The sequence below is a fragment of the Pelophylax lessonae genome, assembly GCF_965119305.1.
Source record: "Pelophylax lessonae genome assembly, chromosome: 3".
Lineage (NCBI taxonomy): Eukaryota > Metazoa > Chordata > Amphibia > Anura > Ranidae > Pelophylax > Pelophylax lessonae.
Window position 1 is genome coordinate 334,526,205 of NC_138770.1, and position 17,470 is coordinate 334,543,674.

A 17,470-nucleotide genomic window follows, 5' to 3' on the forward strand; every position below is an offset into this window, starting at 1 on the left:
TGTACTGTAAAAAAAATTGGATGCGAAAGACTGCACATAATCAGAAACTATAAACAAGTCAAAGAAAAAAAGCCTTTATGTTCAAGAATTTTCATACAATTATTACCATGCTCAGTTTCAACCTGCTGTTAAACATTGAGGAAAACCGGACGATTGTTCGTCCAATTTTCTTAAATAGTAGTGTGTACGGGCCTTAGGAATACCAGGAAAGACAAACTGACAATAGTATTTAAAAGCAAAATCCAAACTCTTTTTCTTTGCAATCCCTTTAGGTCCTCACCATTACTAGTGCATGTTTTGGCCTTCACTGCTCCAGTCAGATGGAATGCAAGTCATGCACAGGCCTGAGTACAGGGAACAAGTTTAAACACTGCCATCTATAAATGAAGCAGGCTTGTGTATTGTCACAATCCTATGAAAGCATGTATTTAATAAATTATATACAGACATTACCCAAAAAAAATCACAGCTTCTACCTTGTAAGACAATACGCAAAAGAACATAAGCACACTAAAACACTCCCACAGGGCAGTTTATATAAAAATAAACACAGCAAGAAATTAGTTAAACTACGATGAAACACCTTTGTATATTGTTTAAAGTTACATAATAATAACACCTTATTTAAGTACTTCAACCTACTATAAATCAGTACTTTTACTATGGTATAAGTGTAGTCAACACACTTGAAAACCTGTCATCGGATAATTTGTGGTCTTGCTGACCCTGGATCATTACTAGAGACCAGGAGCTGCTTATGACAGCTCGGTCACTGTTCTGGGAGCATGGACAGATATGTGTGGTGTGTTTAGAAGCTGCACATATACATCCAAAGTTTCAGTGCTGAAAGTGTACTTGCTGCACATTCCTAGCACAGTGACCAAGCTGACACAGACAGCTCCAGGTCTCTAGTAGGGATGATCAAACTTTTGAAAAGTTTGGTTCGACCAGAACACCCTAACTTCCCAAAAGTTCGGCCCGGATTTCAGAACCCCATTAAAATCAATGGGACCCGAACTTCGGTAATCAAAAAACACCATTTTGAAGCCCTAAAACCCGATAAATGCCCCTAAAAAGTGCCTAGGGTTCTGGGTCATGCCCCAGGGACTATTAATCACACAAAAAAAGTTCTTAAAAATTATCATTTTTGATAGAGAGCCAATTATTGAAAAAAAAAAAAGTTTCAGCTCTGTAGCATGTCCAGAACCATAAAAAAAAAAGATTGTTTGTATTATGTCACTTATAGAACAGGGATATGGCTTCGCTATTTTCACAAGCAAGCGTTTTTTCGGGCATTTTTTGGGGGTTATTGGAGGCAGGCATAACATCAGAACTTCTGTGTAGGGTTATATATACACACACACTTATATGTGTATATACCCATACAAATATATAGGTGTGAAAGTAGCAGAACACTATACTTGCGCTAATGAAATAATTAACACCAATATGGTTACGCTCCTATCACACCTATATATGTGTAAAATACATATAAGTATGTGTGTGTATATATATATATATATATATATATATATATACCCCTATACAGAAGTTCAGATGTTTTGCCTGCCTCCAAAGACCCCAAAAAAATGCCCAAAAAAAACGCCAGCGCCAAAAAAAAAAGCCCAGGTGTGTTTTTGCAGCAGGCGTTTTTTGGGCATTTTTTTGGGGTCTTTGGAGGCAGGCATGACATCTCAACTTCTGTATAGGGGTATATATATATATACAGACACACTTATATGTATTTTACACATACACATATATAGGTGTGATAGGAGTGTAACCATATTGGTGTTAATTATTTCATTAGCGCAAGTAGTGTTCTGCTACTTTCACACCTATATATGTGTATAGGTATATATACATATACGTGTGTGTGTGTGTGTATATATACCCCTATACAGAAGTTCAGATGTTTTGCCTGCTTCCAAAAAAATGCCCAAAAAACGGGGTTTTTTTTGGGGCATTTTTTTGGGTTCTTTGGAGGCAGGCATGACATCTCAACTTCTGTGTGTGTATATATACCCCAATACACAAGTTTAGATGTCATGCCTGACTCCAAACTTGTCCTCAAAAAATCCCTATAAACGCCTGCAGCCAAAAAGCAGGCTGACCGGCGAGAAGCCATATTAGTGCACTGAATGTGACCTAAGATAAACTATGTTTTCTCTATAGCGGTCACCCTGATATGGAAGGGTTTGGTCACCCTGCCATAGCAGACAGTGTCAGTTCACCCTACACTACATTACGGTCACCCTGGCACTTAACACTTTCCCTACAGAAACAAAATTTTTGCATCTAACTAAAGTGGAAAATAGCACCCTAACTACACTAGATATCCCTTTCCTCACACTAATAAATGCTAAATGACACGTTTAAAGTAAAATTAACAGAACTGCTACCACTCTCTTCCATGTCCCTGTATTACAATGCTAGGAATTTGGCGGGGGCTATCTTATATACTGGGGGCCTATTCACTAATGATTGGCCTAGGGACCCCCTAGTCACTCCAATCACATTCCTAGCATTCTCCTGCCCCCTCAATTGCCTTTTACTAATGGTTCTGGTCCAATCACAGGCTTTTAAAGCCCATTTCCTGGCCCATTGCATTTTGGTCGGTTCTGGTTGCCCGAATTCCGAACTTTTTCAGCAAAAAGTTCTAAATTCGGCCGAACCTCGAACAGCCAATGTTCGGGTCGAACCGATGGTCGACCCGAACCGTTCGATCATCCCTAGTCTCTAGTAATGATCAGGAGTTGGCAGGACCAGCTCCTGATCATGTGACCACAGTGACAGCAAATCACAGTGGTCAAGTGATCAGGCAGTCCCTTCCATCCCTGGATGTAAATACCCAATTAAAGGAATGCAGGGCTAGGCAAGAAGGGGTTTAATGAACAGAAGGTCAAAATATGCCTAAACTAGCCTAAAGCTGATCTACAATCGTAATTCAAGCTTGGCATAAAAAGTAGCAAAAAGTGAACAAAAGACAACAGATAAAACTACGTATTCTCTAAAATCCTCAAATTACGCTCCCTTTCGCTGCTGGTCATATGACCATGCCAGTATTTGGTAAAGTGATCCTAGAAGACCAACCATTAGCTCTGCCTGATTTCTGAGCCTCACTTTTGGATTACATGTCTAAACACTGGCAAGAGACCATCTAAGCAGCTCCATAAGGGAGAAAAATAACTAGATTATAATGGAAAGGTAAGTGTTCTTCGACAGTCCACTGAGGAGGATGCTTAGGAAACGTGTACTGACAGATACATGAAGGCTGCCACTGCAGACCACTTCTGTGAAAATGTTGGTTGTATGACCTTCGTGATGAGCCAATAGTTGTAACAGTTTTAGCATCACTGAACAAATATTCATTTCAGGAATTCCTCATATTCAATGCTATATGTTAACATTAGTATAATTATTATTAATGTGGAAAGCAAGTCTCTTCCCCTTCACTTGTAAATGATCAAATGACATGTCCTAACGAGTACAATGAGATCCCAATGAACAGCTATAAAGTTAGGTTTATGACTATCTAGGAAAACATGGAATTTGTGATGGAGTCTATGCATGTTAGGTAATTCAGGGTTTATAATTTGAAACATGTACAGATGATAACTAAATAGTGCACATATAATAAAAACATATTGTAATATTATAAAGCTGTTTTCTGTATGATCTGCCTTTCATCCTACCATTTTTATGCCCAGTCAATTGCCAATGTTGTCCACTTTACTAAACATAATCCGACTAACACGCCCCTCAATACCTTTGTGTAGTATGTATCTCTACTCTCACTCAAGACAACTATGCCTAAAACAGCCATATCATTTTTAATCTTTTATACTGTAAACTCTATATAAAGGAACAATGAAAGCACAGAAAAGAAATGAGGGAAATGTTTGAAATCATGCACAATCTTCTCAAGTTTGAATCTATTGACCATCTGGTGTTTCTTACACCCCCTAGGCCAGTGATGGAGAACCTTGGCACCCCAGATGTTGTGCAACTACATTTCCCTTGATGCTCATGCACTCTGCAGTGTAGTTGAGCATCATGGGAAATGTAGTTCCACAACATCTGGGGTGCCAAGGTTCGCCATCACTGCCCTAGGCTGTCCCAAGGGATGTTGTTCATCGCTTCTGATAGCAATATAGTAAATCCTCCAAAAAAGTCTAAAAAAATAAAGTTTGGTATAAAATAAATTATAATTAAAAAAAAGAAAATGTAAACACCCCTGTCCCGCCGTTCTTACGCGCAAATGCAAACGCATACGCTACTCCCGCACACATACACTATGTAACCAAAAGTATTGGGACACCTGCCTTTAGACCTACATGAACTTTAATGGCATCCCAGTCTTTGTCCGTAGGGTTCAATATTGAGTTGTCCCACCCTTTGCAACGTTAACAGCTTCAACTCTTCTGGGAAGGCTGTCCACAAGGTTTAGGAGTGTGTCTATGGGAATGTTTGACCATTCTTCCAGAAGCGCATTTGTGAGGGTCAGGCACTGATGTTGGACGAGAAGGCCTGGCTTGCAGTCCCTGCTCTAATTCATTTCAAAGGTGTTCTATCGGGTAGAGGTCAGGACTCCATAATTTCCCCCTTCACCAAATGATTTGGACCAGTGCACAAAGCAAGGTCCATAAGGACATGGTTGAGCAAGTTTGGGGTAGGGGAACTTGACTGGCCAGCACAGAGTCTTGACCTCAACCTGATAGAACACCTTTGGGATGAATTAGAGTGGAGACTGCGAGCCAGGGCTTCTGGAAGAATGGTAAAACATTCCCATAGACACACTCCTAAACCTTGTAGACAGTCTTTCCAGAATAGTTGAAGCTTTTATAGCTGCAAAGTGTGGGCTAACTCAATATTGAACCCTACGGACTAAGACTGGGATGCCATTAAAGTTCATGGGTGTGTAAAGGCAGGCGTCCCAATACTTTTGGTAATATAGTGTATGTACACAGTGATTGCACCACACAGGTGAGGTACTAACACGAACTTCAGAGTGAGAGCAATAATTCTATACCAGTCCTCCTGTGTAACTCTAAACTGGTAACCTGTAAAAGTGTTTAAAGTGACGCCTATCGAGAGTTTTAAGCAATGTAGTTTGCTACCATTCCACAGGCAGACACAATTTTAAAGCGTGACATGTTAGGTATCTATTTACTCGGCATAACATCATCTTTTAAATTTTACAAAAAAATTGGGGAAAATATTGTGTTTTGTTTCATTAACCACTTAAGCCCCAGAGGATTTGGCTGCTCAAAGACCAGGGCCTATTTTGCGATTCGGCACTGCGTGATTTTAACGGACAATTGCGCGGTTGTGCGACACTGCACCCAAATGAAATATACGTCCATTTTTTCCCACAAACAGAGCTTTCTTTTGGTGGTATTGGATCACCTGTGCGATTTTTACTTTTTGCGCTATAAACAAAAAAAGAGCAACAATTTTGAAAAAATAATATTTTACACATTTTTCTATATGAAATTATCCCCCCAAAAAATGTAAAAATCAAATTTTTTTAACATTTTAGGCCAATTTGTTTTCTGCTACATATTTTTGGTGAAAAAAATCGCAATAAGCGTATTTTGATTGGTTTGCGCAAAAGTTTACTAACTAAGGGAAAGATTTATGTCATTTTTATTGTTTTTTTTTTTAACTAGTAATGGCGGTGATCTGCGATTTTTTTGCGGGACTGCGACGTTGCGGCGGACAGATCGGACCCTTGACTGACATTTTTGACACTTTTGGGGGTACCAGTGACATTACTACAGTAATCAGTGGTATACATATACACTGTTACTGTAAAAATGACACTGGCAGGGAAGGGGTTAACTTTATTAGACATCCAGGGATTAAGTGTGTCCCTAGGGGCTTGCTTCTAACTGTAAAGGGGCGTGGCTTTTGATGTAACCACAGAGACATACGATCCTACATAGCAGGACCGTATGATCTCTGCAGTTACACCAGGGAAAATGACAGGTGGCTTTGTTTATATTAGCCGCCTGCCTTTCTCCCTCTCCAGCGGGAGATCGCGAGTGACCGGCGGCTCCGATGTGAGCCGCCGGTCACTCTCGCTGGGTTGGCAGTGAACGAGCAGGGGGCGGGATGGCAGTGAACGAGCGGGGGCGGGAGCGAGCCTCCGGCGGTGCGCGCTCGCCCCCTATTGGCTCGCGGGCAAGTGACGTACCGATACGTCACTTTGCCCAGGGGGGCTGACCGCCACAGTATATGTACAGTTTTTCTTTTTTAATAAATCTGCAACAATGTCAACAATTCTGTGTTTTTCTGTCAGTATGGGGTGCTATGTGTACATTCATCAAGGAAGAAGAATGAACCTAAATGATTTTAGCAAATGGCTGCAATATAACAAAGAGTGAAAAATTTAAGGGGGTCTGAATACTTTCCGTACCCACTGTATATATATATATATATATATATATATATAAAGTTTTTGGGGTTCTTAGTAATTTTCTAGCTTAAAAAAGTAGTGTTTTACACATGGGAGTGAAGTGTCAGAATTGGCCCGGATACAAAGTGGTAAAAGTTCTAACCCATCTCCACTGTACTAAGAATGTACTTCTGTTTGTGTTGCAATTTGAAGAGATTTCTTATCAATTCCTGTCTTAACAGAAAGTGAGGGAAAATCTCCACAACAGAGATACAAATGGCAATAAAACCCATACAGAGGTTCTAATTCTTCTCAACTTCATCTAAAATGATATATAATGATTTATCTAGAGTTGGGCTTTAACTAACTATTGAACATAGTTCATACTAAGAGCAGCAAAAACATCTTCTTCATCATGTCTGTATTGCCAAGAAACCTATAAAGCAATATTATACACTCACCTGTATCTATGAATGATGGCATTAAAGAGTCGTCCATCTCGCCAGCATGTCGTAAAATTTTCACAGCGAATTCCACCATAGCCTTCTGCAGCTTGTTGTGTCCAAAGAAGAAGTTTTTCTTTGGCTGACATATCTTCTGACTCTCCAGTAACATGGATGTCAGAAATCTGTAACGCAAGACAAAAACAGTTATAACAAAATCTATTAAAAGATGCTGTGCTTGAAGTGATCTTCTTCAAGTGACTCGCTAAGACAGTGCAGTTCAGTGGATTTTATGGTACAATAAGTATGCCATGGGTACAATGGTTAACTAGAAGAGCAAACTATGCAGAGATAAAATGCTACTGTACATTTATGGTTCCCAACAAAATTTTGTTCTCCTGATTTACTTATAATTACTGACAGCATTCTCTCCTCTGCTATATTATGCCTGCATATCTGGAAAACATTGGACTGGAAGGATCAGGGGATGCACAGTTTTCTAAGGTGGAGGAAGGTTGATTACATTAAAGGATAGCAGTCACATTTTTAGAAGTAAATTAGAAAAAAAAAACTCAGATTTACTTCACAGGTGTTTTTGCTTACAGGTGTGGCCAGAGAGCAGCCTGTACAAATCAATGACAGGCTAACAGATGCTGCTGCTCAGTGGTGGCCGGCTCGTTAGGAGCGCAGGGGTGCCGCCCCCCAATCCATGCGTCCGGCCCCCTAATGTGCATGCAGGGGTGCCGGATGCATGGAGTTCAATGGGGTTTTTTTTTTTATCACCTGATTAGAGCCAGAGGCTCTAATAGGGCGATGGAAAGGGCGGTCCCGGGGCGCAGAGCAGTGCGTCCCGAGCCAGACCATTGTGTGACAATAGCGAATGAAAATTCGCTATTGTCACACCGATCCTCCTCCTGGCCAATCAGGAAGCGCGTCCGATATGCGCTTCCTGATTGGCCGCAAGGCAAACCCCATGCCATTGGCTGAGGAGGAGGCGGGACCGGAAGTACTGGAGACGCGCCAGGACCGAGCAGAAGAAGCCATTCGGGGGACTGAGGAGGAGCCGATCGCCGCCGCTGCTGCTCCAGGTAAGTAAGGGGGCATGCACGCTGATCTCTGCATTGGGGACATGTATACTGGTCACTGCATTGGGGGCATGTATACTGGTCACTGCATTGGAGGCACACACACTGATCTCTGCATTGGGGACATGTATACTGGTCACTGCATTGGAGGCACGCACGCTGATCTCTGTATTGAGGGCATGTATGCTGGTCACTGCATTGGGGGCATGTATGCTGGTCACTGCATTGAAGGGGGCACGCACGCTGGTCACTGCATTGGGGGCATGTACGCTGGTCACTGCATTGGGGGTATGTATACTGGTCACTGCATTGGAGGCACGCACGCTGATCTCTGCATTGGGGACATGTATACTGGTCACTGCATTGGAGGCACGCACGCTGATCTCTGCATTGAGGGCATGTATGCTGGTCACTGCATTGGGGGCATGTATGCTGGTCACTGCATTGAAGGGGGCACGCACGCTGGTCACTGCATTGGGGGCATGTACGCTGGTCACTGCATTGGGGGTATGTATACTGGTCACTGCATTGGAGGCACGCACGCTGATCTCTGCATTGGGGGCATGTATGCTGGTCACTGCATTGGGAGCATGTATGCTGGTCACTACATTGGGGGCACGTATGCTGGTCACTGCATTGAAGGGGGCACGCACGCTGGTCACTGCATTGGGGGCATGTACGCTGGTCACTGCATTGGGGGCATGTATACTGGTCACTGCATTGGAGGCACGCACGCTGATCTCTGCATTGGGGACATGTATACTGGTCACTGCATTGGAGGCATGCACGCTGATCTCTGCATTGGGGACATGTATGCTGGTTACTGCATTGGAGGCACGCACGCTGATCTCTGCATTGGGGACATGTATACTGGTCACTGCATTGGGGGCATATATACTGGTCACTGCATTGGGGCATGTATACTGGTCACTGCATTGGAGGCACGCATGCTAATCTCTGCATTGGGGACATGTATACTGGTCACTGCATTGGAGGCACGCACGCTGATCTCTGCATTGGAGACATGTATACTGGTCACTGCATTGGGGGCATGTATACTGGTCACTGCATTGGGGGGCATGTATACTGGTCACTGCATTGGAGGCACACACGCTGATCTCTGCATTGGGGACATGTATACTGGTCACTGCATTGGAGGCACGCACGCTGATCTCTGCATTGAGGGCATGTATGCTGGTCACTGCATTAAAGGGGGCACGCACGCTGGTCACTGCATTGGGGGCATGTACGCTGGTCACTGCATTGGGGGTATGTATACTGGTCACTGCATTGGAGGCACGCACGCTGATCTCTGCATTGGGGACATGTATACTGGTCACTGCATTGGAGGCACGCACGCTGATCTCTGCATTGGGGGCATGTATGCTGGTCACTGCATTGGGGGCATGTTTTCTGGTCACCACATTGGGGGCATGTATGCTGGTCACTGCATTGAAGGGGGCACGCACGATGGTCACTGCATTGGGGGCATGTACGCTGGTCACTGCATTGGGGGCATGTATACTGGTCACTGCATTGGAGGCACGCACGCTGATCTCTGCATTGGGGACATGTATACTGGTCACTGCATTGGAGGCATGCACGCTGATCTCTGCATTGGGGACATGTATGCTGGTTACTGCATTGGAGGCATGCACGCTGATCTCTGCATTGGGGACATGTATACTGGTCACTGCATTGGGGGCATATATACTGGTCACTGCATTGGGGCATGTATACTGGTCACTGCATTGGAGGCACGCACGCTGATCTCTGCATTGGGGACATGTATACTGGTCACTGCATTGGAGGCACGCACGCTGATCTCTGCATTGGAGACATGTATACTGGTCACTGCATTGGGGGCATGTATACTGGTCACTGCATTGGGGGGCATGTATACTGGTCACTGCATTGGAGGCACGCACGCTGATCTCTGCATTGGGGACATGTATACTGGTCACTGCATTGGAGGCATGCACGCTAATCTCTGCATTGGGGACATGTATACTGGTCACTGCATTGGAGGCACGCACGCTGATCTCTGCATTGGGGACATGTATGCTGGTCACTGCATTGGGGGCATGTATGCTGGTCACTGCATTGGGGGCATGTATACTGGTCACTGCATTGGAGGCACGCACGCTGATCTCTGCATTGGGGACATGTATACTGTTCACTGCATTGGAGGCATGCACGCTGATCTCTGCATTGGGGACATGCATACTGGTCACTGCATTGGAGGCACGCACGCTGATCTCTGCATTGGGGACATGTATACTGGTCACTGCATTGGGGGCATGTATACTGGTCACTGCATTGGGGGCATGTATACTGGTCACTGCATTGGAGGCACGCACGCTGATCTCTGCATTGGGGACATGTATACTGGTCACTGCATTGGAGGCATGCACGCTAATCTCTGCATTGGGGACATGTATACTGGTCACTGCATTGGAGGTACGCACGCTGATCTCTGCATTGGGGACATGTATGCTGGTCATTGCATTGAAGACACGCATGCTCATCTCTGCATTGGGGGCATGTATACTGGTCACTGCATTGGGGGCATGTGTACTGGTCACTGCATTGGAGGCACGCACGCTGATCTCTGCATTGGGGACATGTATACTGGTCACTGCATTGGAGGCATGCACACTGATCTCTGCATTGGAGACATGTATACTGGTCACTGCATTGGGGGCATGTATACTGGTCACTGCATTGGGGGCATGTATACTGGTCACTGCATTGGAGGCACGCACGCTGATCTCTACACTGGGGGCATGTATGCTGGTCACTTCATTGAAGGGGGCACACACGCTGGTCACTGCATTGGGGGCATGTACGCTGGTCACTGCATTGGGGGCATGTACGCTGATCACTGCATTGGGGGCATGTACACTGGTCCCTGCATTGGGGACATGTACGCTAATCTCTGCATTGAAGGGGGCATGTATGCTGGTCTCTGCATTGGGGGCATGTATGATGATCTCTGCATTGAAGGGGGCATGTACGCTGGTCACTGCATTGAAGGGGGCATGTACGCTGGTCACTGCATTAAAGGGGGCATGTACACTGGTCACTGCATTGAAAGGGGTGGCACGCTGGTCACTGTGCATTGAAAGGGGGCACGCTAGTCACTGTGCATTAATAGGGGGCATGCTGGTCACTGTGCATTAAAAGGGGGCACGCTGGTCTCTCTGCATTGAAAGGGGGCACGCTGGTCTCTCTGCATTGAAAGGGGGCACACTGGTCTCTCTGCATTGAAAGGGGGCACACTATACCTTAATTACTGAAGGCCCCTTTCACACTTTTGCGACCTCAACGTCACGCAATCTTTTACAGCGTTTTTTGCCGCAAAGCAATGCCTATTACATTTTTCTGTTTGCGCTCCCCCAAAAATTTTGAGCACCAGCCGCCACTGCTGGCATGTAACCACACATCTAAATGGTTATATGTACAATGGGATAGATGAGCAGCCTTGGAAACAGCCTGTACAAATCAATGACAGGCTAACAGATGCTGCTGCTGTATGCATGTAACCACACATCGAAATGGTTATATGTACAATGGGATAGATGAGCAGCCTTGGAAACAGCCTGTACAAATCAATGACAGGCTGACTGATGCGGCTCCTGTACGCATGTAACCACACATCTAAACAGTTACATGTGCAATAGGTTAGATGAGAAGCCTTGAATACAGCATGTACAAATCAATGACAGGCTGGCAGATGCCGCTGCTGTATGCATGTAACCACACATCTGAGCAGTTACATGTGCAATGGAATAGATGAGCAAACTTGGACATAGCCAGTACAAGTTAATGACAGGCTGGCAGATGCCACTGCTGTATGCATGTAAGTACACATCTAAGCAGTTACGTGTGCAATAGGATAGATGAGCAGCCTTGGATACAGCCTGTACAAATCAATGACAGGTTGACAGATGCCACTGCTGTATGCATGTAACCAAACACCTGAGCAGTAACATGTGCAATAGGATAGATGAGCAGCCTTGAATACATACAGCCTGTACACATCAATGACAGGCTGACAAAAAGCGCTGTTGTATTCATGTAATCACATATCTGAAGAGCTACACAAGCAATGTGATAGATCAGCATCCTTGGACACAGACAGTTTGCATCCAAAGTCACTCATCTGCCCCACCTTTTCATGAATTTTCACAGGCTGCTGGCTGCAGTTGTACGTAAACACCTGTGACTCCTGAGTGCAGAAACACAATCCATCTTGACATCAACACACTCCATCCAAAGTATGGCTCTCTACAGCTGTGTGATTGAATTTACTCTTTCTACTGATGGTGTCTTCAGAGGTCCCAACACCTGACTGTAACAAACACCTATAGAGAACTAAAGATGACCTAGTCTGTTAACACAATTGTGGGTACCTTCGGTTCTGAAAAATACATTCTGCCTTTTGCTTTTCCTAAACCTATATTATTGCAGCAAAACAGATAACCAGACCTGCACCCAGTCGAGAACATGATTGAAAATTGTAAAAATAAACTGCTTTTACAAATTCTAAGTAAATGAAGGACTGCACACAAGTTCCTATTATATATATATATATATATGTATATATATATATATATATATATATATATATATGTATATATATATATATATATATATATATATATATATATATATATATATATATATATATATAGTGACTTGTGTTTAATCATGTGCTTTTAGTTCTCCAAACCTGCTAGAATGCTATGTCTATCACAACAATAAAGAACCCCTTATAATGCTGGATCGATCACAGTAGAAGACCCCTTATAGTGCTAGATCCATCACAGAAAAGATTCCCTTAAAGTACTAGATCTATCACAATACAGAACCCCTTATAATGCCTTATAACCCCTTATAATGCCTTATAACCCCTTATAATGCTACATCGATCACAGCAGAGAGCCCCTTAAAGTGCCAGATCTATCACTGAAAAGAATCCCTTTAAATACTAGATCTATCACAGTAAATTACGCCTTTTAGTGCTAGATATATTACATTAAAGAACCCCTTATAATGCTAGATCTATCACAGTAAAGAACCTCTTAAAATGCTAGATTTATCTTAGTTTAGGAACTCTTATAATACTAGATCTATCAAAGTAAAGAACCCCTTACAATGCAGGATCCATCACAGTATAGAACTCCCTAAAATTCTAGATCTATCACAGTAAAATCCCCCTTACAGTAAGTAGCCCCTCATAAACCTTGATCATTTACAGTAATGAGCCCTTTATAATCCTAGATCTACATAGTTACATAGTAGTTGAGGTTGAATAATGACAGCTATCTATCACAGTAACCTCTCATAATGCTAGATCTATCACAGTAAAGAACCCTTTCATAATAAAAGATCTATCACAGTAAAGAACCCCTTCATAATGCAAGATCTACCACAGCAAATAACCCATTATATTGCTGGATTTTAAAAAACGTATAATGCTAGATCTATCACAGGAAGTAACTCTATATAATGCTAGATCTATCACAGTAAAGAACCATTTATCATGCTAGATCTCTCACAATAAAGAAAGGCCATAATATTTTACTCTATGGTAAATCTTTTTACTGGGCAGTATAGGTTAATGTTTTCTCTGCACTCGATACAACAAAGAAAGGTCAAAGAAATGTTTCTCACGAAGAGCAGTGCAATAAATATTAGTAGGGCTGTCATTTGCTGGATTGTGCTTTTATTTTACTGAAACAGGCACCTGATAGTCAAAGCCATTTAAAAGCCACAGGCTCAGCCCTGGACATACATTAGAATATTCTGAATTCTATTAATCATTTTCTAGAGGTGTTCATAAATTTCACTATCACAGGAAAATAAGCATAAACAATAACATTTATTAAGGTCTGTCATGTTTACCTGCACTGCCGGGCAAGAAGAGGACAGCAAGCCGTCTCTTGAAATGGAAGGTAAAGTAGACACATAAGAGGGCCTGTCTAGCTCTGCAGCACTGTAATACCTTGCATACACCAAGCAATCACTGCTCTTCATTTTCTCTTGTCTGTTTACATCACTTTCACCATTTGTATCACAACAGCTATTTGTACTAGTTGTCTCCTGTGCTAGTATACAGTCACAGCTTAGGCCGGATGCTGGTTTTTCATAACAGGCATCTGTGTTGGGAAGGAATGTTAATTTATTTGGAATGTTTGGGAAAGAAAGATTTCTGTTCACAGCAAAACTGATGTTTTTCAGACAAAGTTCCCGTTGGGCAGCCGGTTCAACACTGCTTGAATTGTATGATTCCAAGGGAAGTGCGGCCAGGTTGTCCGCGTCTGCCGATGGGATGTTACAGACATACTTTGACGATCGCTGTGTGACTGGAGAGGTTTTGGTACTGACACCCAGAAAGAAATCCTCAGGGCTATATCCATCTCCGTTATTCTCTGCTTCAGCTTCTGTTGCCGTTGCTCCATCGCAGTTCTCAGCCTCATTCTTTTTCCCTGACTTTCTTCTTCTAAAAAATCTTCTGCCTGAAGAATTCTTTCCAGGACTAAAAGGAGTCTTCGCAGGATCAATATAGTATTCCTCCTTCTGAGCTCGCACACATCCACACACATTGCCCATTTGTAAAGAAGACTAGTTACATTTCAGTGTAAGAGATGACCCTGGCAGATATATCCTGTGTGTCCAGCACAGAGAGCTTCAAAGTGAGCCAAGCATCCTGACTTCTCCCAGAGATCATTCCCTAGCTCTGCAGTGAGCAGCCATGTTGGTAGCTGAGAAATGCACACGTAATAAATGTCATGGCAAAGTGCCCAGTCCAGGCCTGTGTCTGATTAGACGCTGACTTATTTCTGGCCACCAATCCTCTTAGACAAACACATAATTGCCTCTGTGCTAAAATATGAAGCGAGAGCGATTAGCTTTCGAAGGCAGGACACTTGCCATGTGACTGAAAAGTGTCAGATGCCTTTTAATTTCACTTCATCCAGCTTCCTGACACATAGCACGAATCACAATAACCTTTGGAACCATTACCTGGAGTTACTGATCTGAGCAAACAGAAAGGAGAACTAAGTCAAAATACTTCGTGCCATTTAAAAGATCATTTCTTACGATTATTGTCAGCTTTTAAAGGGATATACAACCTTGGATATGTCGGGATGGCTGTTGTAAAACCTGGTTGTTCCAGCATTTTATGTGCAAAGTTTAAAACTTGGGAAAATCATTATATAGCTATGATATAGTTTAAAGCCCAGCAGCAGCTTTTTTTTTTTTTTTTTTTTTTTTTTTTTTTATGTCAAATGGTAGAAAATAGGATTTTTGACTTACTGTAAAATCCATTTCTCTAAAGTTCATTGACGGACACAGCTCCTGATCTTCTTAACCATTGGGTTATACTGCCTCCTACAAGAGTAGGACACTAGGTAGAAAAAAAGTCAGGCTATGCCTATGGGCAGTCCCAGGGGGTATACTCACTCTCCCTGCTTTAGGTACTCAGTTTTGTTACAAGCAATGTCAGAAGAGGTACAACTTCACAGAGGGGTGGGTGCTGTGTCCATCAATGAACATCAGAAAAATGGATTTACGGTAAGACAAAAATCCAATTTTCTCTTTCATTCTTTGACGGACACAGCTCCTGATCTTCTTAACCATTGGGACGTCCCAAAGCAGTGTTAAACATGAGGGGTGGGAACAATGAAAAGAAACTCCAAAGGCTAACTATAGCCAACCAGGTAACGAGAGCTCAACCTTGCAGCCAAAAGAAGCATCCGCAGATGCCAACACATCCACTTTATAGAACTTTGTGAAAGTGTGCACTGACGACCAGGTGGCTGCCTTGCAAACCTGCGTCACTGATGTCTGATGATGGAAGGCCCAGGAGGCACTGAACGCCCGAGAAGAGTGTGCCTTGACAGGGTAAGGAGGAACCTGACCCTTGATGGAATAGGCTTGAATCACTATCTGTCTGATCCATCTGGAAATGGTCGCAGAGGAAGCGGACAACCCTTTCCACGGCTCATCCGTAAGCACAAATATTGAGTCTGATTTCTTAAAAGACTCCGTAGCTGCCAGGTACACCCTAATCGTCCGGACCACATTCAAGGCATGCATAGCAATTTCCTTTGGCTGTTTTGACCTGGGACACAGGGAAGGCAACACAATGTCTTCATTTAAATGAAAATCAGAGACAACCTGAGGAAGGAACGACGGACAGGGACAAAGAACCACCTTATCACTGTGAACCAACAGATAAGGTAAACGACAGGGTAACGTCACAAATTCCAACACCCTGCCCGCAGAGGTGAAAGCCACCAAAAAGGCCACCTTCTGGGACAGCGTAAGCAGGAGAATCTCCCAAAGATTCTCAAAATGAGGCTTCTGAAGGACTGAGAGCACCAAACTGAGGTCCCAAGGCCGCAACAGAGACCGCACTGGAGGGGTCAAGTGCCTATCTCCCTGAAGAAAAGCACACACCAAGGAGTATGTGACCAAGGGCCCTTGTAAGAAGACCGCTAAGGTGACACCTGACCCTTGATAGTACTCAAGGCCAGTTTCTGCTCAATCCCCCGTTGAAGGAAGGTTAAGACCCGAGCCACCGAAAAAAGAACGAGGATGAATCCCAAGAGACTCACACCATGCAACGTGCTTCTTCCACATGCGATGGTAGATCTTCCTAGAAGTAGATTTCCTAGCTTTTAACATCGTTGGAATCACCGACTCAGACAAACCTCTATCCCATCACCCTACCGTTCAACAGCCAAGTCAATAAAGCCAGCGACTGTAAAGCAGGATGGAAGATCAGTCCTTGGGACAGCAGATCCTCCCCGAGAGGAAGCTTCCAGGGAACGTCAGTGACCAGCCGCACCAGATCGGCGTACCAAGCCTGACGAGGACAGTCCAAGGCCACTAAGATGACCTGAATCCCTTCTGCCTTGATCCTGTGTAGAAGTCTTGGCAGAAGCTTGAAAGTAGGGATGGTGTAAATCAGACGATACTGACCCCATGAGGCCACCAGCGCATCCATGGCGTCCGCCAGAGGATCCCATAACCAAGCCACAAACCTCTGCACCTTTATGTTGAACCGGGACGCCAACAAATCCACCTCGGGAATGCCCAATCGGTGACACAGCTGATGAAACACCTCCAGATGAAGGGACCGTTGGTCCAACGCCTGCCGACTGAGGTAACCCGCCTGCCAGTTTTCCACCCCGGAAATGTGTACAGCAGAGAGGGCTAGAACGAAACTGTTCTGCCCACCTTAGAATGACGACTACCTCCTGAGCTGCCAGGACACTTCTTGTGCCCCCCTGGTGATTGACACAAGCCACCTCTGATTGAATATGCACTGTACATCGTGAAGACGATCCGTCCAATGTTCCAGACACAGTCTGATCGCTCAAGGTGCCAAGACATTGATCGGTAGTCTGGACTCTTTCAGTGTCCAGACCCCCTAAACAGAAATTTTGCTGAGGATGCCTCCCCAGCCGGACAGGCTGGCATCCGTCGTGACCACTGTCCAATACAATGGGAGGGAGGACTTGCCT

At 43.9% G+C, this 17,470-nt stretch overlaps 1 protein-coding gene across 9 annotated transcripts in view; it reads right to left on the reverse strand.

The window, feature by feature from the left end:
• DST (dystonin) overlaps positions 1-17,470 on the reverse strand; it is a 783,726-nt gene that overhangs the window by 413,042 nt on the left and 353,214 nt on the right. For 4 of the 9 annotated variants that reach the window (XM_082250079.1, XM_082250078.1, XM_082250081.1 and 1 more), the window contains one exon: positions 6,862-7,028. In XM_082250079.1, coding sequence (XP_082106205.1) covers positions 6,862-7,028 — 167 coding nt within the window. Of the gene's footprint in view, positions 1-6,861; positions 7,029-13,838; positions 14,803-17,470 lie in introns of those variants that run through there. The other 5 variants (XM_082250075.1, XM_082250072.1, XM_082250077.1 and 2 more) reach the window with 3 other exon arrangements.